Source organism: Ursus americanus, chromosome 20 (genome assembly GCF_024610735.1).
Source record: "Ursus americanus isolate L20-20 chromosome 20, mUrsAme1.1.p, whole genome shotgun sequence".
NCBI classification, from domain to species: domain Eukaryota; kingdom Metazoa; phylum Chordata; class Mammalia; order Carnivora; family Ursidae; genus Ursus; species Ursus americanus.
The window spans coordinates 15119349-15143567 of NC_142146.1; the positions used below are offsets into that span (position 1 = coordinate 15119349).

The 24219-nt window shown below is 39.1% G+C and overlaps 1 protein-coding gene across 4 annotated transcripts in view; it reads right to left on the minus strand.

Annotated features, from left to right (window-relative positions):
* Positions 1–24219, minus strand: part of RBMS3 (RNA binding motif single stranded interacting protein 3) — a 678653-nt gene that overhangs the window by 230723 nt on the left and 423711 nt on the right. For all 4 annotated transcript variants that reach the window (XM_087870144.1, XM_087870143.1, XM_045774473.2 and 1 more), the window contains exons 5-6: positions 21743–21900; positions 5485–5564 (exon numbers count right to left, since the gene is read on the minus strand). In XM_087870144.1, coding sequence (XP_087726270.1) covers positions 5485–5564; positions 21743–21900 — 238 coding nt within the window. The remainder of the gene's footprint in view (positions 1–5484; positions 5565–21742; positions 21901–24219) is intronic.

Genomic DNA, 24219 nt, shown 5'->3' on the forward strand with positions numbered 1-24219 from the left:
AAGATGATCCCCTGCACCCTCCTTGTCAGGCTTCTCATTTTCCAGATTTAGAAATTTAATCATCTTTGTCTCCTTTCTCCCCTCTCTAATCAGTAACCAACTCATACTTTCACAGTATCAACTGTGTCTCCATAGGAAGGCTGAGAAATGATTGACCTAGCCCACGTCCATAGAATTCATACAGATTCTAAGACTATTGACAACGAAATTGCCAGGCTACTCTGTGAAGTTCACTAATAATATTCCAACAGTGTTTCATCATGAAGCAAGTATGTATTTGGTACCTCGAAATAATCAAGAAGGATCACTAACATTAAAAATGAGAGGCTTCACAGAAAGTAGTTCCTAAATATTGCAAAAATCCTCTTAACTAATGAGAAACCTCAACTGACACTCCATTGGGGATTGCAGTGTTTATAAAGTTTCTTATGCAAATGATGTTTTAGTTTCCCAAAGATGAAAAGATCAGAGCTAGGCAATGCTTCAACCAAGTAAAACCATAAAAAAATATATATTTTTTTGCTATGCTGTATACCATCATCGTTTCTGCTTGTTGCCTTTTACTCAACTACTACTGTTACATTTGTGGACTTAATTGACAGGTATCACTGAGGAAACACTGTGAGGGACTACAACACAGTCCACTGCTAAGAATTTGTATACTATTGCCAAACATTCGGAATTGTGTACTGTGCCTTTAACTGAATATAAATGGCGTTTAAGTACATTGCTGATATTTTACTCTGGGAAAAGTTTTAAATGTAACAAACAACATTTCTTTTCATGTCCTTTAAAGAATTACCAGACTTTAAATATTTTTCCTCACATAGTCCCATGAAATAAATAAATAAACAAACAAACAAATAAATATATATCCATCCACAATCATACACATTTTTACTTAAACACACAATAGAAAGATTGTATGTCAAAGCATCAATAAGGCACACAATTTTATTTATTAGAAAAATATGCTTCCTCTATCATTCACTTAGTTGTCTAAATTTCTGTTGATCACAGATTTGTTTAAATTAAAAACATCTTAAAAGATGGTGAGCTCTTTCCCTACCCTTCCCTACTTTTTTGAAGTTCAACTGGGGTTAGATATAATTACCTAAAGAGTAAGAAAATCATACTAAAAGTGGGTTATTCCATTTTCTTCTGGAAAGACTGCTCCATTGATAGGAAAATGCGCTTGCAGGCAGTCTAGTTTGAGAGCAAAATGTGATTTATTTTTCTACAAACTAGCCTACATGATCCGTTCATCAATACATGTCCTTACATGTGGAAGCCTTTTCCACATGGTGCATCACTCTGCTCCGGGGCTCTTTGGAAGTGAACCTTTCAAGTTCATGCCCTACAGATCCCTTAAGCGTCTGGGAACTTACCCTTTGCTTTTACCAGAGGTTTGAAAATGAAATGCTTTGGGGCTGCACAACGTTGCTGTGCAATTCATTATGGGACAAAGAAATGTCTGGGGTTAGGCAGGCAAGCAACTAATGATCCCTCATTTTGTCCAGAAAACATCAAGATCGATATGTAGGACATGCAACATTTATGGAACACTGTGTTTTCTTTTCCCTCTAGGGGAGGGAGAAAATACTAGATGATCTCTTTCTGCAGATGGCTACATGATTGAAGTGGGTCTCTCCTTCCCACCTGCTAGTAGCAACATAGTTGCCTGATCCCATACTGTATATATCAGAATTCAAATAACTTGATTTTTTGGGCATGTGCATTTAGCTTCATTGATCCAGGTAACCAAAATCTGGGGACAATGTTACAATCCAAAGTGAACAGAACTAGTTCTGGAGGCTCTAATACACATTAACGATCCATGATGTGTTCATTAAAGTTAGATCTTCTACGGACAAAAAGGAGGAGCCCCAAGAGAGAAAGCATGAACCAAAAGAAGAGATCTACAAAATTTCCTTCCAACTCACATAATCTGTCAGCAGGAATCAAGATTAAATACCATCATGAATCATATTTAACAAATAAATTGTTGCTAGACTCGCAAATCAAAATGGAAGCAGCAACATAAATGTGGTCAGTGTTACACGTCCTTGCACATATCCTTAACTATAATGTTTTTCGAATTTGAAATTCAGAGCAATGCCGAAGTTTTGGCTGAATTAGATTTCTTTCTTATTCTTGTATAGAAATGACACAGTAGGGGATTTGGAAACTGGATGATCATCTTAGGGAAATAATTAACTTTGCACCTCCTTTAAGAGAAATCATTTGTCAAAAGTGACAGAAACCAAAATGGCACTGTGTTTGCCCAGTGACACGTGCACATTTCCTCCAAGTCATCCCTAAATAAGGAAGTAAAGAATGCAAATTTGGTACCGATTGTTCTCTACTTGCTTAAAGTAAGATAAAAGCAGGGGTCTAGTATAAGAAGATGATTGACTTAACATGCCATCTTTTCTACAGCTTTCTTAGCACCTGAGAATCTCAGGTTGCTATTGGATCACTGTGGGGCCATCAATAGCATGACCTTAAAGCATTATATTGAAACCATCAATGTGAGTTCCAGAGAACTGCAAACTTCTGAATTCAAAGGTGCCAAATCTTGATAATGTAGAACACTGAGATTTTTATAATTTTTTGAATTCCATTTTAGTTGTAGGGAAGTCAGATCAATTATAGTTGGTTTTAATTAGTATACCCACAAGCAAGGACAGTCTCTCTAAAGCTACAGTAGGATTGAAAAAGTTAGGAAATTGATCATTTCTTTTGAAAATATCAAAGGAATCACTTCCAATCTGATAGCAGGGCCTGTAGTGACATCCCACTTGCAGTCTTCAAGTTGGAATAGAGAATTGGATTAAGATATGAGTTTTTGACAATAACATTTCAATCGTCTACAACAAATAAGCAGTGAGGGACAGTAAGGGCAAACAGCATACACTCATATTTGATCATACCCATTCTGACTTCGTTAATCAACCCAATGAGGGCATTTTACTACTGGACTTACCAAAATACCCACATTTTGCATTATATCCTATTTTATTCCATAGCAAACTTAAATATTAAAGATGAAATATCTTCTGTTAACATTTGAAACATTTAATAAACTCTGTTTGACTTCCACTGCATAAATAAGCAAATTCAAGTAATAATGATGATCAATATCGTATATTTAATTCTATTACATTGAGTGCAAATCTCAGAAGCTATAAACTTATATCTCTTAAGAGTTTTATAACTGAGCATAATTATGTTGCCTCTTGTGTTCCCCTGGGATAAAACTGAGTGAGAAACTCATAACCAGGTTCTTGCTATTCACAATGTTTCCATTGGGTGTAGCTATGATATTAGACAGGTTGATATCACAGCCTGTGTATTGAGGAAGAATGCCCAGACATTTGGGATTTGTAGTGACTTTCTTTGTCTTTAGCATTAAATTGTATTAGTCAGCTATGTTCTGTGGGGAAAGCCAAACAGTACAGTTTCAAATCAATCAAGTCAAGAAGGATTTCACTGTCTTTTTCTGAAAATGAAGAAACCTAAAAAAAAAAAAAACCCTGAAATGTATTACAACTTGAATCAACAATGATTTCTACATAAGTTGCTCATTGTTAATTTTTTTTATATAACCATCTAATTCACACCAATTCGAATTCTTTATATATAGACAGGTATCCGTTGGATAAAATGGGATAAATAAGGGGAGAATCCTCTAACAATGAAACCCCTTTATTCAATGATAGGTCTGGGCAGAGTGTCTTAAAGTATCTTTTAGGCTAAAAGAAAAAAAAATAAGTATTTCTCCTAAAATTCAAGGGCAGCTTACACGCTGAGATGAAAACTGCTAACTCTTTTCTTAACAACACCATATGTCTCCAATTGGATCATAATGCAGTCGGTTCTCCAGGGAACGTGACGCATGGAAGCTAAGCAGATCGAGGCACAGCCATCAGTGTGTGTGTGCTCTCCGATTAACCAGGAGATGCTACTGTGGAGTTTCCAGTTCACCTAAGTGAGCGTCTGAAGGGCCTTTCTCCTTCCCCGACACCCAAATGAACCGAGTCCTAAGAGGACCCTGACTCCTCTACAGTAATATTTCTCCTTTTGTTCAGATTTCCTCTTCAATGTAGCCTCAACATGTTTTAAGGAACACATTTTATTCAACCCCTGAACTCTCAAACCATGTGTTTTAAATAGCAGATGCATTATATAGCAAACACTCTAGAGGTCCAGCTTAAAAAGTCAAAAGGAAAATATAAGACTGAAGAAATCACATCTTATCCCTGAGAATCACCAAAAATGAAAGAGCAACCAATAAACCAATGTGGATTAGTCAGACATTTCTTTAACCACTCATAATTCTTCCTTTTTAGCACTTCATTCGATCTCCAGTATTTTTACGCATAAGATATATTTTTAAGTCTACTCACTTAATATTAAACACTTGCCATATATACTACTACCGGATTAATAGCAAGTTGAGGCATTGTGAGCCTAAGTCCAGACACATGTGATATATTCAATTCTTTATGTTGAATGCAATTTTTAATAGCAGAAACATATCATCATATGAGGTGTATAAAAGCTTAAGGAATTTGTCTTGGGAAATGTGAAATGCCCTGGGACAGTCAAGATTGGTGCTTCTCAAAACTATCTCTGATGAGTGGAGAGTTTACAAAAAAAAAAAAAAAAATCAGTATGTCGGTAACTGATATTTTTATTTTTATTTATTTTTTTATTTTATTATTATTTTTTAAAGATTTTATTTATTTATTTGATACAGAGAGAGAGACAGCCAGCGAGAGAGGGAACACGAGCAGGGGGAGTGGGAGAGGAAGAAGCAGGCTCATAGCAGAGGAGCCCGATGTGGGGCTCGATCCAAGAACGCCGGGATCACGCCCTGAGCCGAAGGCAGACGCTTTAACGACTGCGCTACCCAGGCGCCCCAGTAACTGATATTTTTTAAAAAAAATATGAGATTATGCCTTCAGATTTCATGGTAATATCAAATTGCTATAAAAGTTTCTAAATGCAAAAAAACCCAAAAAAACAAAAAAAACATTTCTAAATGCTTCCTCTCACTCTCTGTACCCTTCTTGTGTGGACTGGTAAGAAATGTCTGGAAACGCCTCAATCAGTGTACTTCACTGTGAGTATCACTGTTTAGATAGATACATTATAAAACAGAAACCAAGACACCAACATTAATGACAGGAGTCATAAACTTCCTTCACTTGAAGCACATTTTAAACTATTCTTTGCTGTTTCTCTTCCAATATACTTCAGGCAATCAGCAACCAGAGAGTCAAAAGAAAGGCCAAAGAAGCACCAAGAAGATTTTGGTAGTTTTGAGAAAGATGAGTTCCTATACACCATTTAAAAATACACAATTACAAAAGCAACCTTTTTGTTCCCAGTGACAACCAAGAGCTTTACCACGTACTCATTTTAATAACAGCAATAAGCCTAGACACAAATGAATGATTACTTAATGGTATTTCTTACCTGGGATGCCTGGTGGTGTTTTCAGATATTTTCCATTAAAATGTTGAATTACCACTTCACATTTTTCAGTAGACTCCATTCTGCAAAAGAGGTAAACGGGATCATATACTTTCATAAGGTCGTGCATATTCAGGAAAAGTAAATAAAAAGGAAAGGGAAAATAGGAAAGCCACGGAAAAGCTTGATTTGAGAATTCTATGAGACTTGTCAACTGTTGCCATGACCACCATGATCAGAATTTCACAAACTCGCCATTGCTGAGAGTAGGTATTATTTACCGCACTGAAGGTTGCCTCTGTGGATGGCGCTATGCTGACTCCTCTCCCAGAAGAAATACTGAGGCATTATTTTATTTAATCCACAAAACAATGTCTGGCATTTAAAAGTGCTCGATAAATATCTGCTGAATGTCTGAATTAGCAAACCTGAAAGGAAGGTCTGGTTGCTCTTCACATCGAGGGCTCTGAGGCTTACACAGGAGTGACCTTGGCAATGAGTGGCAGAGTTGAGATTTTAACTGAGGCTTGTCTAACACCAAAGCCGAACTGTAACTACTAAGCTGTTGTGTTGAGGGACTGAGGAGATGGACTGTGTCTCCTGTGCGTGCAGTCTAACGCCATGATTAACGTAGTAATGTGGTCATCAACACCTTGACATTTTTATTGAAAACCCACTGGGTGAAGGTACAAAAGAGAATTATTTGGGGTCCCAAATGGGAGAGGAGAACATAAATACCTAAACCCCAAGTCCTGAACTTTCTTCACTTTGAATTTTGGAAATCCTCTATTTTTACATACTAGATATCCATATTAGTCCTAGACTAGGTTTCTTGGGCCAAATTTTGGCATCTCACTTGCAAGCTAATGAATGAACATTTTGAACTATACCATCATAATGTCAACATTGGCAGTGTTGCCCTATTCTGAGTAGACTAGTATTGGCAACATTTTCTAAATAATTAACTATAGCAGAGTTTTATTATTTTATAACATTGGATGGGAAAGATAAAAATTAAAGGGCTGATTCTGATCAAAGGAAATTAAGTCCCCCAAACAGTACACTAGAGGCAAATACAAATTTAAGAAAACAGCTCACACACATATGAAAGACTGTGTATGAAATGTGCGAAATTTGTCTAAAAAGCAAAGTATCATTTTGGATTTTCTGCTGTGTTATTAATGTGAGCTTTCTTGGAATGGAGCCTTTTAACTCAAGTTATAAAACTTCCCTACACCTAAATTTTAAGTGTGTTTTCAGGAGCCTATCACATACACAGGAAATGAGATAAGGGCAAATATGTAAACAAATGCCAAGTAAGTTACACATTTATTACAGCTACAGGAATTCGAGGGTGAGAAGAATTCCAGAAACCAGGAAAACGCCAAGAACTGGGTACAGGAGGCCAGAAGGGCCTTTAGAGAAGTCATGAGGGCAGGGGGCTGAACTGGCCCTGTGTCTTTTGAGAGGGAGTGAGGTGAGCAGAATACTGCCTCTGCGTGGAAGGTTCACAGGGGTTGTGGGTACTCTTGAAGATACGTTGAGAGATGCAGACAAGGGCACCTGAATTATCAGGTTAAGGAATTCTAGAGGGCATCAGGGGTATGTTCCAATGGGGGGCTGTCATTATTTTCTGACTCAATTAAAAAAAAAAAAAGTCGATTCTGATATACATTCCTATGAGGCAAGGGGTAGAGGCACATTATTCTGTATAGAGACACATATACATGGCAAATCTCTACCCACCAAGCAAAAGTGACTTCCCTGGCATGAGACCAGGGCAGAACGACAGAGCCACGGACTTCGAATAAGCCTGTACTTGGTTTAAAACTCTGCTAGTACCATCTTGAAATTCTTCATGATTTTCTAACAAGGGGTCCTGCCAAAAAGGACTTCTTTCACTGGGTCCCACAAATTATGTTGCTGGTCCTACTATGGCAAGGAAGTGCAGGAAACCAATAGGTTATTTTTCATTTATCAAATGGCCCAATGGATCCACATAGGTGCTATTTTGAAGAATGCGTAAAGAATGAATCAATTTTATGTCTAAATGTGAGGGAAAAAACAACAACCAAACCTCTTTAAGCTTAATAACATACGATTTTAATAAATAAAAATAAAAACAAAGAGAGCATTTTGTTCACTGCTGAATCACAAGTTCCTCCAAGTCAGAAGACATTTGGGTTAGAAAGGCAAGGTGAATCTTTCTCCATTCCAAACATTTAGGAATAGCTAAGTCCAGTTTCCCTAACTCCTTCAAGTTTTTCTTTCTGTGGAATCTTTTACAGCAAATCTTCCAACCTGTTATTATTATTATTATTTTGAAGTAGGAAACTTGCGTTTCTAGGAACAAAAGAATTCTAATTCTGTTCTTTCTGTCTCCCCACAGGATCTACTATCCGTCGTCTCTGAGGGACCATAACCTTCTCTCCTACCAGAGACATGAATGGGAGAGGAAATGTAAGCCCTTAATTACTACAGATGTTACTTTATGGAATTTTTATTCCAGGAGAGCTACAGAATGAAAAGCTTATGCCCCAGAGCCCCCTCCTTGTTCAATCTCTCTCTGGATACTCATCTAGATAAAAGGCAGTTAAGAATCTAAAGCTTGCTTGCAAGAGCCCTACAAATCAAATCCTTTCTCTTTGTCTTAAAGTGACATGGAATTCTAAATGAAGACTAAAACTAGATTGGGGGGTGGGGGTGGGGGTGGGGTGCACACGTGCTTGTGGATTCTGTATAATGTGTTTTAGGAAATACAGAGGAAGCTAAAGTAGAAAATCAGATGGCTCACCCACTCTACGCACCTAAAATATTTTTGCTCCAGATTGAAAGCCCCAAGTCTTCCCTTTTGGATCCCAAGTATGATCATCTTTTCTTAAGACTATTTTACAGCCCTATCAAGCCAGATGGGGGCTGTTTCTAGTAACACAAAGACAGCGGCATAGATTGTTCACTTTGGCTTCATTCAGATTTAACTAAGTGAATGTCTGCGGCGAGCCTTTAGAGACTCTCGTCTCTGAAAGAATAAATGCAATAAAAGTCTGTTTTCTGTAGCTGCCGGCACTTAGTGTCAAACCATGTTAGGCTGCACCACCCGGCAGTGACAATTTCATTTTAATGCACGGGGCACATTTTAACAAGGCAAAGCAGTCCCAGCCAAGGCAGTGGTACAGGAGCTACCAAGGGAAAGGCTCCGGGTTCCTCATGCATGTTATGTGGAAACCAAACAAAAGTGAGACTGGAGCTCTGGGGGGAAGAGACTGCATTTGAATAGCCACCTTAGGAAGAATGTGCCCATTCTCTTCTCAAGTTTCACAATTAACTGCTTTGAAACGCCAGCGCAAGCTATCTGCAATCTGGCCCACGCTTCAGTTGAAACTGACACCAGCATTATCAAGTGAGTCTGAAAAGGCGGCACGCCAGACAAAGCTGCCTTTACATGTCCCTTTCAGACGGGCCACTGAATCACTACAACCGCTTCTATTCTTCCCAGGCGGTACCTGAACCCCCTCGAGTACCTCGGGACAGCTCGCGTGCCAGGCCAACCATTCACCCGAAGATACATTAATTAGGTTCTTACAAGGCTCCAATCATTGTATAAAGCTTCAGGGTTTTCTGTTAGGTCTGATGTTTAAATATAAATACATATTAAAGGTCCCGTTTGACATTCTTTCTTGTCTCAGTGCCTAGGAACCTGGCTTCAGTCATTCAAAACAAACCACAGAATTGTGATTAAAAAAAAAATTTTTTTTTTAATTTTTTTTTTTTTTTTACACCAGTTACTAAGGGGAGCCAGTTTCACAGCCAATACAATTCCCACAGGCAACTTACATCAGAGGAGAGTTTGATCCAATATTAGTAGAATGTTCTGGGTCAGACTTAACACACAGACGTGGAAAAGAATTTTGCAAAACCATCTGCAGCCTACCTCTCTTAGCTCAGTAGAGAATCTCTCGGTTTATGATCTTAAAGGAATAAGCATTATTAACCGTATATTTAAAACAAACCCACCCTGCCATTTATTTTGGTTAATTAGAGGTTTCCGCTATTGTGAAATTTTTGTGGTTTTGCAATCACGGGCTCTGTACAAATTATTGCAACTTAGAATATCCCACGTTGCAAGCCAGTCTTCCATCTAAATCCGGTTAGAGTTACGTAAAGGGTCAACATTAAGAGATTTTTAAAAGTCCTAAAATGTGCACTCCTTCTGAGATTTCAAAAATAAATTCCATCATTTACTTCTTAATCTATCGTAATGGAAAGAACAACAGTCGAGTCCCAGGAACAAAGACGAGTGAAGGAGTTGAATTTTCTTTTTAGTCTTTACAATTTGTTTTCTACCTGCCAGGTGCTTGACATTCTGAGGATACAAGTGTCATAAACTCCAAATAATGAAGCAGAGCTGCGTCTCAGCCTTCTTCCTTTGCCAAAACCCAGGCATTTGGGTAGCATCTTACTTGGCATTACAACATTCCTCTTTAGGAAACAAAACTGTGGACAATATTTATTTAACTAACTAAAACCCATTCCAGAGTTTTAGAATCATATCATTTCAGGACTAGAAATAGCCCCAGATATCAACTTCTAAATCGTACAGATGAAAAACCGAACACTAGTTGCCTTCCCTAGAGACTGGAATATGAATCTGGAATAGAACTTTGTCTCTTGACTCTCAGTTCAGGTGGCTTATCTGGAAGAGACAGAGCTCCGTTGCTGGCCTCCCATCATCCCTCCTGAATTCCTGTCCTCGTCTACTTTAATGTGTTCTGATGCTGGATAGATCCTGCTACCTCCAGTCTGTTCAATCTCTATTAACTGGAGCAGTTGTTCTCAAAAATGGAGATATACCTTCATGTAATGTGACTAGAAGGGCACTTCATCTCCATGGTATTCTTTCCAAAAGCCTATACATCATATGGATCCAATCATGAGAAAAACATCAGACAAACCCAGCTCTGGAGACATCCCCAGGATACCTGGCTAGTGCTACTCAGGAAAAACAAGGAAAGTCTGAGAAATTGTCACAAACCATAGCAGACTGATGAGACATGACCACTAAATATAAAAATGGTACCCTGGATTGGATTCTGGAACAGAAAAAGCATATCAATGGAAAAATTGGTGAAATCCAAACAAAGTCTGTAGTTTAGTTAATAGTAATGTATCAATGTCAGTTTCTTAATTTTGACATATATACCATGGTGGTGTAAAATGTTAACAAATGGCGTGGTGTATATGGGAACTCTTTATTACCTTTGTAACTTTTCTGCTAAATTGAACTTATTCCAAAATGTTTCCTTTAAAATGACTGTATATTAAAATGATCAAGAACTATTTTCAAAAATACCGATGTCTGGGCCCCAGCCCAGAAGACTCTAATTTAACGGCTTTGGCATGAAGTCCAGGCACATAGTTTTCAAAGCTACCCAGGTCATGCCAGTGTGAAGCCAGGGTTGAAAACCACTGTTCTGGAGTTCTTTGTCACATGTCCCAAACTAGAAATCATGGTCTGAATCCAGTCTTCAGGTAGAAAGTTTTGTTGGACTATAAAGAGCTTTTGGAGAATCTGAAATGGTTGTCAACATTTAAAGACTGGGAGACTTCACATGAAAATTTGGATTCCTGATTCCTCTTGAAAGATGATATGGTCTGATCCACATTTGCCACATGGCAACTATGGTACAATAAAAATAAATTTAGTCTTTGTCCCTGGTTTCTGACACAGAACCCCTAAAATTGGTGATATTTCCTGAGTGAAAGAAGTGTCCTTCATTACTTATAATAAGGCCTTTTTGGCCAGACCTGAGTTTATCTTAATGAAGTGACTCAAGAAGGGACCCCTAGATAGATTCAGGATGGGGCCAATCACCACAAAGACCAAATGATTGGAAGGTTGGAGGCTACAGCCCCACCTACCCCTTCTGGTGATGGGAGAGGGGTTCAAGATTGAGCTCAATCACCAATGGGCAGTAAATGAATCATCCATGCCTATGCAATAAAACCTCCATAATAACCACTCCAGAGAGCTTCCAGGTTGGTGAACACACTGATTTGCTGGGAGGGTGGTGTCCCCAGGGAGGACAGAGAAGCTCTGAGCCACTTCTTATACCCTATATCTTGCTCTTTACATCTCTTTTGGCCATTCCGGAGTTGTATCCTTCGTAACATACTAGTAAACATAAGTAAATTGTTTTCATGAGTTCTGTGGATTGTTTTAGTGAATCAGCAAATCTGATTCGGTCAAGGAATGCTGGGCGGCTCCCACCATTTGGGATTGGTGTCTGAAGTGGGAACAGTCTTGTGGGACTGAGCCCTTAAACCTGTGAGGTCTGGCGATAACTCTACATAGTGTCAGAATTGAATTGAATAGTTGGACACCCAGTTGGTGTCATAACTGGAGAACTGATGTGGAAAAACAACATGTATTTATTGTTAGAAAACCCCACACATTTGGTTTTAGAAGTGAGGTCATCATAGCAGCCATGAGTGGAAGCTGAACAGTTGCTTTCTTTCAACAGAACCAGGCAGAACCAGTTCGTCATCATTCCTACCATCCTGTATCAATTGCCAATGCTAAGGTAAAGTAGCAGACGCTTAATTATCATTAACCTTGCACTACTTTTTCTTTCCTTTTTTTTTTTTTTAAATCAGTGAAGTTAAGGGCAAAGAAAAATAAGTCAATTTACCCATGTGTTTTCTGTTTACCCCTCTATATATCTTCTCTGCTCTGTGCTTCAAAGAAGTGATCCATCTATGAACTGTGTCCTCTTAGCTCTTTTATCTGATGGCTTTTCATTGGGTTCAGTCATTGGGAGCCTGGTAGGAGGACAGAGAAGTCTGACCAGTTCCTCCTCCTTCTCTCTTGGCTTTGGCACCGCCTCTCTGGCTGGGATTGTATCCCTCCCTGTCTCCAGCTGCTCCAGGCAGCACCCTCTTCCACGGCTCTGGGTCTCACTGGCTCTGGGAGCACTCTTCCACCTGCCTTCAGCTGTCTCAGGGTGGTAAAAGCTTCCTTCTGCTGGTCATCTCTGGGCATCTCAACATCCTCGGTCAGTTCCCTTCACTCTACCCACGCTTTCTGTAAACGCTGCTTCACTCTAGTCTCTTCAGCTGAATCATGTGGGGTGAAATTCTGTTTGCAGCCAGCATGCGGATGGCTCTGCCATAAAACTATCAACACTGGAGGAACAAAATTATCCTGGAGGCTGTGCGTTCGAAGAAAAAGGCAAGGGGGAAAATAAAAGAGGTTTCTTTTACACCAGCCTGGGAACTGCTTGTTACTTAGATTATCGGCCTACTTCCTGTTGACATCATTACCGAAATCTGTCCTTTAACCATAGGTTAAAGGTTTCAAAAGGAGTTTTGGTGAAGAAATGGAAGGAAATTAAATTGAAAAAATTGAAACTGAGATAAAGGAGGAATCGATAAGTATAGTATGTTCAGATCTAGAAAAAGCTTACCGTTAAATGCCACTGGAATTCATTATCACTTTTAATCAATCTCTTTGAGCTACAGGCACATTTGATTCCTAGGTATTATTATCTGTTATAGCTTTTTTCTTTCCTTTATGAAATAGCAACTTCACCTTTTTTCTGGTTCCCAAACATGCCAAACTTGGTCCCATCTTAGCTCTCTGCCTGCCATTTCCCTTTGCCAGGATTCCCTATCCAACCCCCACCAAGAGACTCTCATGCTCTCTTACCATCTGTATCTCAGCCTAAACGCTCTCTCTTCAGAGAACTTTCCTGTCCCAGACTTCCAGTCTCTCATTCTGCCATACTCTCTATTGAATCCCTATGTTTCATTTTGCCTTTCTAGCACTCTAATCATTTCATATGGATTATTTGACATTATTTTCTATTTTCTTATTTTTTCGGTTACATTTTTTTGTCTCCCCAGTCTAATAGAATGTCAGATATTCTTCTCTTGTGTACCCCTCTGAATTACCGTATCTAGAACAGTTACTGGCATATTATAGAGCCCAAGACATACTTAGTGGGTGAAATGAATGACAGTGGATAAATACATTGTTCACATCAGAAAAGGAGGCTCAGAGAGTTTATGTAGGTTGTCTAAGAACACAGATAGATAGGAGATACAGAAGTAAGATGTGAGCTCAGTTATTTCTGACCCAGAAAGCCATTTTCATAACACAAAGAGTGGATGGGATGATCCAACTCATAGAAAGCTGAGAATATAGGAAAGATACTAAATAAAAAGACTCACACTAGTAAGTTCAAGTGACATTTCCCAGTCTTTCTCCTTTATTGGTGGGAAGCGGACAACCTACCTCTCATCCCCACAGCCATCAGATGGCACAAGAGTCCCCATCAGAGTGTGTGCTTACAGCCAGGACAGGGCAAAGAAACCGTATAGGCCCTGAGCACACTTAATGGTTACTCTTTCCAACCTCGAGGTAACAAAGTTCTCCAATTTCAGCTTTACACGAGTAAATAATATTCAGAACTCTCCTCTCACCCACAGAGGTTGATCTTTGGGATCCAGTTATTTCAATGTTACAATGATAAAACAAGAAAGCATATGTTTCCCTCTTTCTCTAAGTTTTTATAAAGGCATGTATAGAGCAAGAATTGAGTCCAGAACATTTCAAAATTATAGAGTATTTGATGCAATTTAATCCATTTGTTTGATTGGTTGATTGGTTGGTTCATTGCTTGGTTGGTTGGTTTGAGTCTTGAAACCCAGGGCTCCAAATATATTCAAAAGAAAGCAGAACGTTCAGCCACATCTCTAGTCATGATCGTGACTTGCTGATGGTGAAAGAAAGGAAGAAGCAATGTGCAGATATTGATCGAGATAAATGAAGAAATATAAAACAAGAACCAAGATCCAGAAGCTGAAGGATGGACCAAGAGTTTAGTCTCCCGTGGATTGCATTTGCGGGCAATTGGCTGTGGAATTAAGATTACCAAATGGAGTAACTGCCCTTATTCTCTTCAGTCTCAGCAAACACTGTAACCTCTCTCTGTGCAAACACAGCTGCAATTTGGAGATGACTAATCCCTAACTTTACACTTTGGAGATTTTCTTTGTTCACGTTTGATTTCCTACTTCCATGTAGGTTGGAGGTGAAATGGCAAAACAATTGCCAAAACAGCAAGGGGGGGTGATTTTTAACACAGAGATAGACTCCATCAGATCAACAGATAAGATGAAAACACATTCCAAACAATGACAATTAGGTAAGCGTGATAGTCATTTTAAAGGGTCATATATTTGCCTGCAAAGGAAGCATTGGTATTTGCCTTATAATTTTTTTAATTCCTATATTTTCATTATGCCGATCCTGAGTCAAAGTTTCATTCTACTTCAGGAGGGGAGAAGATAGGCAGCGAGAAGTATCAGGCAGAAGGTAAATCAATAAAATTTTAAAGATATTCAACACTAACAAAAGAAAATACAAAAAGAGTATTTTTCACCTACTCTTTATACTGATTTTTAATAATCAGGCTGATACTTGTCTGCCTATAACCACAATTATTATTATTATTATTATTATTATTATTATTATTATTTACTTAGTAAAAAGAAAGAACAGAAACTCTTTAATTGGAAAACGTGTTCATTCAGTAGGGAGAGATAGAACACAGGGCTGCCCATATGTTAAAAGTCATTCAAACAAAATTCCATTTGAATCAAATTAAGAGTACCGAAGAGGGGTGAAAAATACTACAAAATACAAAGGTCTCTGTGCTCAGCGGTCTCTCACGCTCTTTAGCTCACCAGGGGACAGTAAATGCATTTCTTAAAGAGGTTCTATGTTTCCAGATGTTGAAGCTGGATTAATTGTGAATGTTTACCCCCCATCCCTTCTGCACTTTGGGTCATTCTTTACCGGCCTCACATAACACTCTTTCAATGTGATTTTTGTTAGACAGACGGTCTCATGTTTCTGGGAATGGGAAACGGGTAACATGAACGCACAGTCATGTCTGTCCAGCCTCAGGCTGATTTATGCTCCGATCCTCACCCTGGAAGGCGAGGTAGCCTGTTGGCACCCACTAGCTCTGCAGTAGTGGGTCTGACTTGTCTGACTGTCAGCATTCCCACCAGAGACTCCTGTTTTTGGACGTTTATGACTTGGCTATAAAATGCTGCTTAGAGGGAGGTGGATCTTACAAATTGTTTTAAGTTTCAAGAGAGTAAAAAACAAAAAACAAAAAAAACCACATAAAAAATAAAATAAAATGTCTGTACCTTCAGACATATAACTGGTGCTTCTGGAATTTGAAAAGCTGGTAATTGTGCTGTCTGTGCACCCTACTGGCATTCATATCTATGCTTTGAAGTTCAGTGTTTTAAATATAAAATGAAGATACTACCTTTACTTTGAAGAGATGATTATCAAAGAAGATTAATGTATAACTTGCAATGGGGGGTTTCTTTCTGGTTAAAGAATTTTAGGATATCTTGCATATGAATCAAGGACCACATCTAGAGGTTAGAAGTGACCAATGGTAATATTTAAAATGAAGCCTGCTGGGGCATCTGGGTGGCTCAGTCAATTAAGTGACTGATTCTTGGTTTCAGCTCAGGTCATGATCTCAGGGTCTTGAGATCGAGCCCCATGCTGAGTGAGGAGTCTGCTTGAGATGCTCTCCTTCTCCCCCTGCCCCTCACCCTGCTCATGCTCTAAGTAAAATAAAATAAATAAATAAAATCTTTAAAATGAAGCCTGATAAAAAATTTATTCAGGTTACATGACTTGAGAGAGTCATAAATTCAAGAGATACATACGATTGACAGGCACAATTACAGGCCGACTGTTCTCCCAATCAAATAAGCGTTTTCTTTTAATAACGCCTGTGGCACTGTGAACTTTTAGAGGAAGAAATAATTTGTAGATCAATAAGAGCTGAGCTGATGAGACTATGGTTTCCTCTAAAACCTCAGGACCCCCATCTCGGAAGTGGCTTGTCATTATCATCAAATGCTACCACCCTGCACAGTTATAGTCAAAAATAAACAAAAACAAAAGACTTGAAGTGATATCATTTGTTCCTCATCAAAAATTTACTGAAGATCAATCATGTGTCAGACAACATTCTAAGTGCTGGGACAGACATGAAGAAGAACAAGACACGGTCCCTACACTTGAAGAACAGGACGGGAGATAGATTCATGACCAGTACATTTGACAAAGTGGTAGAGTGTGGTTGACATGTCAACAGGAATCAACTCCCTCAGGAAAAACTTCTAAGAATGAAGCCCAGCAATTTGAAATTTTACAGGCCTTCCAGATGATTCGAGAACCAGTCCTAATGCCCTAAGGCAATGCTTTTCAAGGTTTAGAGAGCATGAGAGTCATAGAAAGTGCTTGCTAAACACAGACTGCTGCCTACACCCCATCCACCCCCCACCATTGATGATTCAGTAAGTCTGAGATAGGGCTCCAAGATTGCATTTCTAACAATTTCCCAAGCAACGCTGAGGTTTCTGTCTTGGACACTACACTTTGAGAACCACTGTCCCAAGTCATCCATTGTACGTAATCCATGAACTTTCTCACTAGCTACAAGCTATCCTGGAAAGAAGCGAGAAGCTTGTTGCTCAGGTCCATCTGTTTTGTGGTTCAAAAGAAGAGCTCCAAATGAGAAAGGCTGAACAACGGGAAAAGGGTGATTTTTAAAAAGAAGGAAAACCGTGTAACAGTGAATTTGTGCATGATCGAGTTTGTGAAGGCTGGAACTGCAGTGGTTTGAGGAAATGCAGAGCAAAATGTCCAAGTGTGAGGAAAGAGGAATTTGGGGAGACCCACTGACACACGAGAGAGCTAAAATTATTTTTTCACATCATCAAATTAGGTAAGTCATGTGGGATCCTGCTCCTTGGAATTTCAGGTCTAAGTCACATGGAGACTGAAATACTGATTCTTCATCAGTTTCCTGGCTTCTTAAAAAAGAGGCACATTCATATTTTCTTTTGATTTCTTATGCCTAAGAAATTGACCTGAACCTATGTTTTCCTTTTTAATCCACATGCTACTTTCTGAAATTGGAAAATAACATGATTTAGTGTATGGAGACCTATGTTTCAGTATTGGAATGTGACTGGTAATTCCTATTCTAAGCTCAGAGTTTTAAAAGTCCATTGCTTGGGGTTTAGTTATTCAGGAACTTCATCGCAAAGTAATTATGCTAACTACCATCCACCCATCCATCCTTCCAGCAGTGAAAAGGAAATAGGACTTAAGAAAATGGACAATCCAACGTGAAGACACACACTAAATAGTGAATTCATTATGATTTTGATAAATCTTATTTGGGGAAAAACAAACAAACAAAAAACTTTGAGACGAGCTATAACAAGACCACTTAACTTTGAAGGCTGGAGTCAGAGGTCAGAAAAGGGTTCTTTGCAGAAAAGACATTTAAGCTAATACCTGAAGGATAAATAGGCAGAAGCCAAGGTAAGAGTCATGGAAAATATAACAGTCAAGAAGGGCTTCTTGTACCCAGGATAAGACAGAGGAAGACAGAAGGCCCGGAAGGTGAGTGATGTCAGGGATAATGACGTCAGGGATGATGTTGATAAGGTTGGTAAATTCAATCCTTCAGGGCATGTGGAGGGATATAAACAGTCCCCTGGCATGATCAGATTTGTATTTTTTTTTTCATTTTTTATTTTTTAAAGACTTTATTTATTTGAGAGAGAGAGGCAGAGATAGTGAGAGAGAGCATGAGCAGGGGCAGAGGCAGAGAGAGAAGTAGACCCCCCACTGAGCAGGGAGGATACATGGGCCTCGATCCCAGGACCCTGGAATCATGACCTGAGCTTAAGGCAGACACTTAACTGACTGAGCCATCCAGACTTGTGTTTAAAGAATCATTGGTAGCTTCTATATGCAAAATGCACTAAAAGAGGGAGGCTGCATTCACAGCAGGTATAAAACAAGAATTTAAAATTCCCACTCTTCCTCTGTTCCTAAAGAAAAAAAAAGGAATATAGGATTTACTCTTTCATGACATCATAGACCATAACGATAGTGTTGCCTCTCACAGTATGCATTACTTGGTTCTGCACCTAGAAGAATATTCTTCATTTTAAGCAAACTGAAAATGTATAGAGAAGACAAAAGTGAGAGAAATGAACAGTCCAATCTCTGTGCTATAAGCTGAATTGTGCCTACACCACAACAAATCCCTATGTTGAAGTCCTTCGTGATGTGACTGTATACGGAGATAGGGCCTCGTATAGGTAGGTCCTCATCCAATCTGACTGATGTCCTTTAGGTTTTTTTTTTTTTTTATAATGATTTTTTATTATATTATGTTAGTCATCATACAGTACATCCCCGGTTTCCGATGTAAGGCTCGATGATTCATTAGTTGTGTATAACACCCAGTGCACCATGCAATACGTGCCCTCCTTACTACCCATCACCGGCCTATCCCATTCCCCCACCCCCCTCCCCTCTGTAGCCCTCAGTTTGTTTCTCATAGTCCATAGTCTCTCATGCTTCATTCCCCCTTCTGATTACCCCCCTTTCTTTATCCCTTTCTTCCCCTACTGATCATCCTATTTCTTATGTTCCATAGATGAGAGAAATCATATGATAGTTGTCTTTCTCTGCTTGACTTATTTCACTTAGCATTATCTCCTCCAGTGCCATCCATGTTGTAGCAAATGTTGAGAACTCGTTCTTTCTGATAGCTGAGTAATATTCCGTTCTATATATGGACCACAATTTCTTAATCCAGTCATCTGTTGAAGGGCATCTCGGCTCCTTCCACGATTTAGCTATTGTGGACATTGCTGCTATGAACATTGGGGTGCATATGGCTCTTCTCTTTACTACATCTGTATCTTTGGGGTAAACACCCAGTAGTGCAATGACTGGATCATAGGGTAGCTCAATTTTTAACTTTTTAAGGGACCTCCACACTGTTTTCCAGAGTGGCTGTACCAACTTGCATTCCCACCAACAATGTAGGAGGGATCCCCTTCAGGCTTTTTTTTTTAAAGATATTTTATTGATTTATTTGAGACAGAGAGAGCACGAGGGTGGGGTGAAGCAGAGGGAAAGAGAGAAGCAGACTCCCTGCTGAGCAGTGAGCCTGACAACATGGGGCTCGATCCGAGGATCCTGGGATCATGACCTGAGCAGAAGGCAGATGCTTAACTGACTGAGCCATCCAGGCTCCCATGATGTTCTTTAATTTTTTTTAAAAAAATTAAGTTTATTTATTTAAATAATCTCTATACCCAATATAGGGCTTGAACTCATGACCCCAAGATCAAGAGTCACATGCTCTTCTGACTGAGCCAGCCAGGTGCTTTTAAAGAGAAGAGAGTAAGACACAGACAGAGCGGGAAGACCATGTGAAGATAGGGAAAACAAGGTCATCTACAAGACAAGGAGAGAGGCCTCAGAGGAAACCAAACCTACTGGCACCTTGATCTTGGACTTCCAGCTTCCAGAACTGTGAGAAAATAAATTTTCATCATTTAACCCACCCAGTCTGTTGTATTCTGTTACGGCAGCCCTAGCTAATTACTATACTCTGTATCAAAAGTCCTTTGCAAAAAAAAAAAGAAAAAAAAAAGAAAAAAAAAATCACCATACACCTTAGAAAATGTTTTCTCTTGATAAAGTTGAAATATGTTCATTTCTCAGCAGGAGTACAAATGAAGTAGAAACTAATTTGTCAGAGTTTTGAGGGGGACGAGAAGTGGGAGAAGGACCAGAAGGATGTGCACGGTGTGTAACGTGAAGCCCAGCAGTCATTTCAGTGAACTCCCACACTGGCCAGCCTTCCCACAGCAGCGTAGACACCATCCAACAATGACTATACTGGCAAAATTCAGAGCCCCAGGTGATATCATTAGCTCTGCCTTGACCATGCAAATGAGCAGTTACCAATGATCTGGAAAAATGAATGCTTCAAGCACACATTCAAGTCAGGGGGAGTTTTTTTCATTCTGCTTATTTTTCTTCAACATCATGCATCTCGTATATGGCTACCAGTCTACTAGAAAATGGTGGGGATATGAATTTTCAGATATGGTCCATGACTTGTAGGAAGTCAGGTTAGAGATCAGTTTATATTTAATTTATAATTTATCTTTTTTTTTTTTTTTTTTTTGAGAGAAAGAGAGAGAGAGAGAGAGAAAGTGAGCCCAGGAGGGGCAGAGGGAGAGGGAGAATCCCAAGCAGGTTCCACGCTCAGCACAGAGCCCGACACGGGGCTTGATCTCAAGACCCTGAGATCATGACCCAACCCAAAGTCAAGAGTCAGATGCCTAACTGCATGAGCCACCCAGGCCGCCCCTACAATTTGTTATCTTTCAAAGTGGGTTCCTAAAAGTTGGTTTGGAATGGTTGCCAGGTAATGGCAGGGTTTATTATCGATGGACACACCTGCCTGCAAAGGGCTGACTTCCCGATGATACCAGCATCCATTCACTCAACCATGTGAAGTCAGCTGGAGACACATAAACACACCAAGCCATGGAGACACGGCTTTTACTCTTGCTCTTTGTTGCTGAGCAGTTCCTTTTTCTCTGTGGTTTCTTTTGCTTTGTTTTTCACGAACGCACAGCAGGTACAACCATTTTAACTCTGTTCCTGGCTGAGATCTTCTTTTGTAAACACCCCTTAAAGTTAAGATGAAAACTACTTTTCCTTTTCTGACAATGAGAAAAGGGCAATTTGCTTTTTTCTGTTCTGCGTAAAACATCAAAACCACACAGCCAGGGCCTCTTAAATACAAATGCCCTCCTAACCCCCCCCCCCCCCGCATTATATTTCTGGGTTCCTTGGGACTTCCCAATGATGCCTGTTTCTCGAAATCTTTCTTCTCCTCCTTTTCTTGACTGAGAAATTCTATCATCTCATTCTTTGGAAATCAATGCAAACACATTTGGATGCTTTGTTCACCACATGGGCTCTTTAGCTTTGGGTACTGGGCATTCATTACCGCTAGCAGAAATTGGCAGCATCTGATTTTGCTAATCTACAGGCATAGAGAGAATTGGGAACTGGGTATGCATATCATTATGACCCGAGACACATATAGCCATTCTTATGTACAGATTTTAGCAAGCACAACATATTTATAATTACATCGGAATTTCTTGGATTGAAGCAAAGATACAGAGTCGGCTTGAAAAGCTACTGTTTGGCAAGGAGAGGATAAAACAGTCTATTGCTTTGGGCCCTAGTGCTAGAAAGGAGTGGAATTAAAAGGCAATAAGGAGGAAAGACAAGCAACACATGAACACAGCAAGTGTTTACCTGGCAAAGCCAACGCCCCTGCTAACTCCATTAGCATCTCTTAGTATTCTTGTGGAAATGACGTGTCCGAAGGGTTTCAGCATATTCTCAAGTTCCTGCTCATCCATAGAAATGGGGAGATTTGAGATGTATAAGTTTGTTGGGTCTTGCTCTTGTTGCTAAGGGAAGGAAAGAAACAAATGCATTATGTTCTGAATATTGAAAAGCCCGCTGCACAAATGGATAAACTTTTGCTTGAACTGCAACGGAGATTCCCATCTCCAACACACTCCTGAACATTCTTTTACTAGGGGGACTACTTCTTTTCAATGAATTTCCTTCTTGCTGGAGTGTTTCTCATAGAAACAATGCCGTAAATGAAAAGCAAGCTTTCTGCCCAGCCTCCTTAGGAAAGAAAAATAAACTTTTATTGCAGCTGAACTAAGGAAACATGCGTATTCTTTTCTATTACCCCTGACTACTGCTTCTACTCTCACTGCTCCAATTACCATCACCACTAGTTACAAATGTTGCATTTAGCGAGTGCTCATTACAGGGGTAAGCATTATTCTACACAATTAATATGCATTATTTTATTCAATATTCACCACAAATACAATTGTTACTATTTTACAGGAGACAAAACTGATCCTTAACTTGTCCAAGTTGTAGAGCTCATAAGTATCAGAGCCCAGGTTCAAATCTGGAGCTATCGCCGAAGTCTGCTTGTTATTGCCGAAATCCATAGGCTTCACTGTCCTGCTCTACTGCCTTCCACTAGACCAAAGGCTGGGGGTGGCGGGAACCACATCAGCCTCGGCATCACTGTGGAATTTGCTAAAAATGCAAATTCTCAGACCTTACCCCAGAGCCACTGAATTAGAAACTTGGGGGTGGGACAAGCAATCTGTGTTTTGACAAGCCTTCCAGGTGATTCTGATGACTGCAAAAGTTTGGGAATTGCTATCCTACACCATACGTGTTAATGTTTGAATGAGATTATGATTTCTATCATTTTCTAATCCGAGAGCAATCGTGCTAAATACATTTCCTTAATTGAATGGGAACCCAAACAATTGCTAGCATTATCTCTATGTCCATGAATGGTCTCTCTTTCACACAATGAATTAGTGTTGGGACTTAGTCGTATACACGTAGCAAGATAAAACAGCCATAAACCTGGCATGTTAGCCATTAAGATCAAAATATATCATATATTTAACTGCACCTTTATCTAGTAACCAGAACAACAACCTTAACTTCAAGGATAAGCGAGATTAGATTGGAAAAAGAAATTCTGAAATCTATAGGAAATGACATTATGCAACAGTGAAACATCTTTTGTAAAGAGATATCATATCCTGTAGAAAATTTGAGGTTTTAGGCACAATGAAAGAAATCATTAAGCACGATTCCAAATATTATTTCAAGACAAAAAAAATTTGGTATGAAACTATTGTTTTTAACAGTTCTAAATATTCAGATAGGTCATAATATTTTTATTAAGCTTTGAGATTAATAAGATCTATTATTAGGTTAAATTTTTTAACAGTTTAGTTTTCAAGCTTTTTTATCACCAAAGAAAATAGTAAAAATAACGATATAATCAATCAGAAAAAGAGAACACAGCTTTAGTATTTAGGAATACTGTAAATGTAGAAATTGTACAACTGTAGTCACTCTCTCTCCCCCTCTCTTTCTCTCTACCACACACACACACACACACACTACTACTACTACTACTACTACTACTACTACTAAAAAAATGGCATGATCCTAGAGCGAAAACAGAGATAATATCATCTACTATCCTTTCCTAAATGGTCATGATCATGTTTTTGTTTTGTTTTGCTGGGGTAATGGGAAGAAAAAAAGAATAGAAAAAGTGGTGTTTCAGATACATAATAAAGAACTTTATATACATAAAACATTTAAAATTTTTTCTATTTATTTTAGGGAGAGACAGAGAGAACATGAGTGGGAGGGGCTGTGAGAGAGGTAGAGAGAATTTGAGGCAGACTCCATGCTGCGCATGAGCTGGACGTGGGGCTTGATCTCATACTACTGAGATCAGGACCTGAGCCAAAACCGAGAGTCAGACACTTAACCCACTGTACCACCCAGGCGCCCCTGTACAACTTTTACACTATTTCTACCCATCATTTAATTTTAATCTTTATATCACTCCAAAGGCAGGTTGGCAAATACCAATATATTCATTGGATAATGAGGAAATGGAGCCATGAAATGGATCACCTTGCCCAAGGACAACCTGATAATTAGTGACAGGAGTGGAATTAGATTTGGTGACCCAGTTTCCTATCTTCTAGCTCAGTGTGTTTCTCACTAGCCCAGTGTTTCTCAAGCTTCAATCACCTGCATATCACCCGAGAAATTTCTGCCAGCCATGTAAAACTATTTTATTTACTGAAAAACTTTCTTTAAATCAATATACCTTTGGCCTTCTTAAATAACTTCATTTAAAAAGTAACTTGATG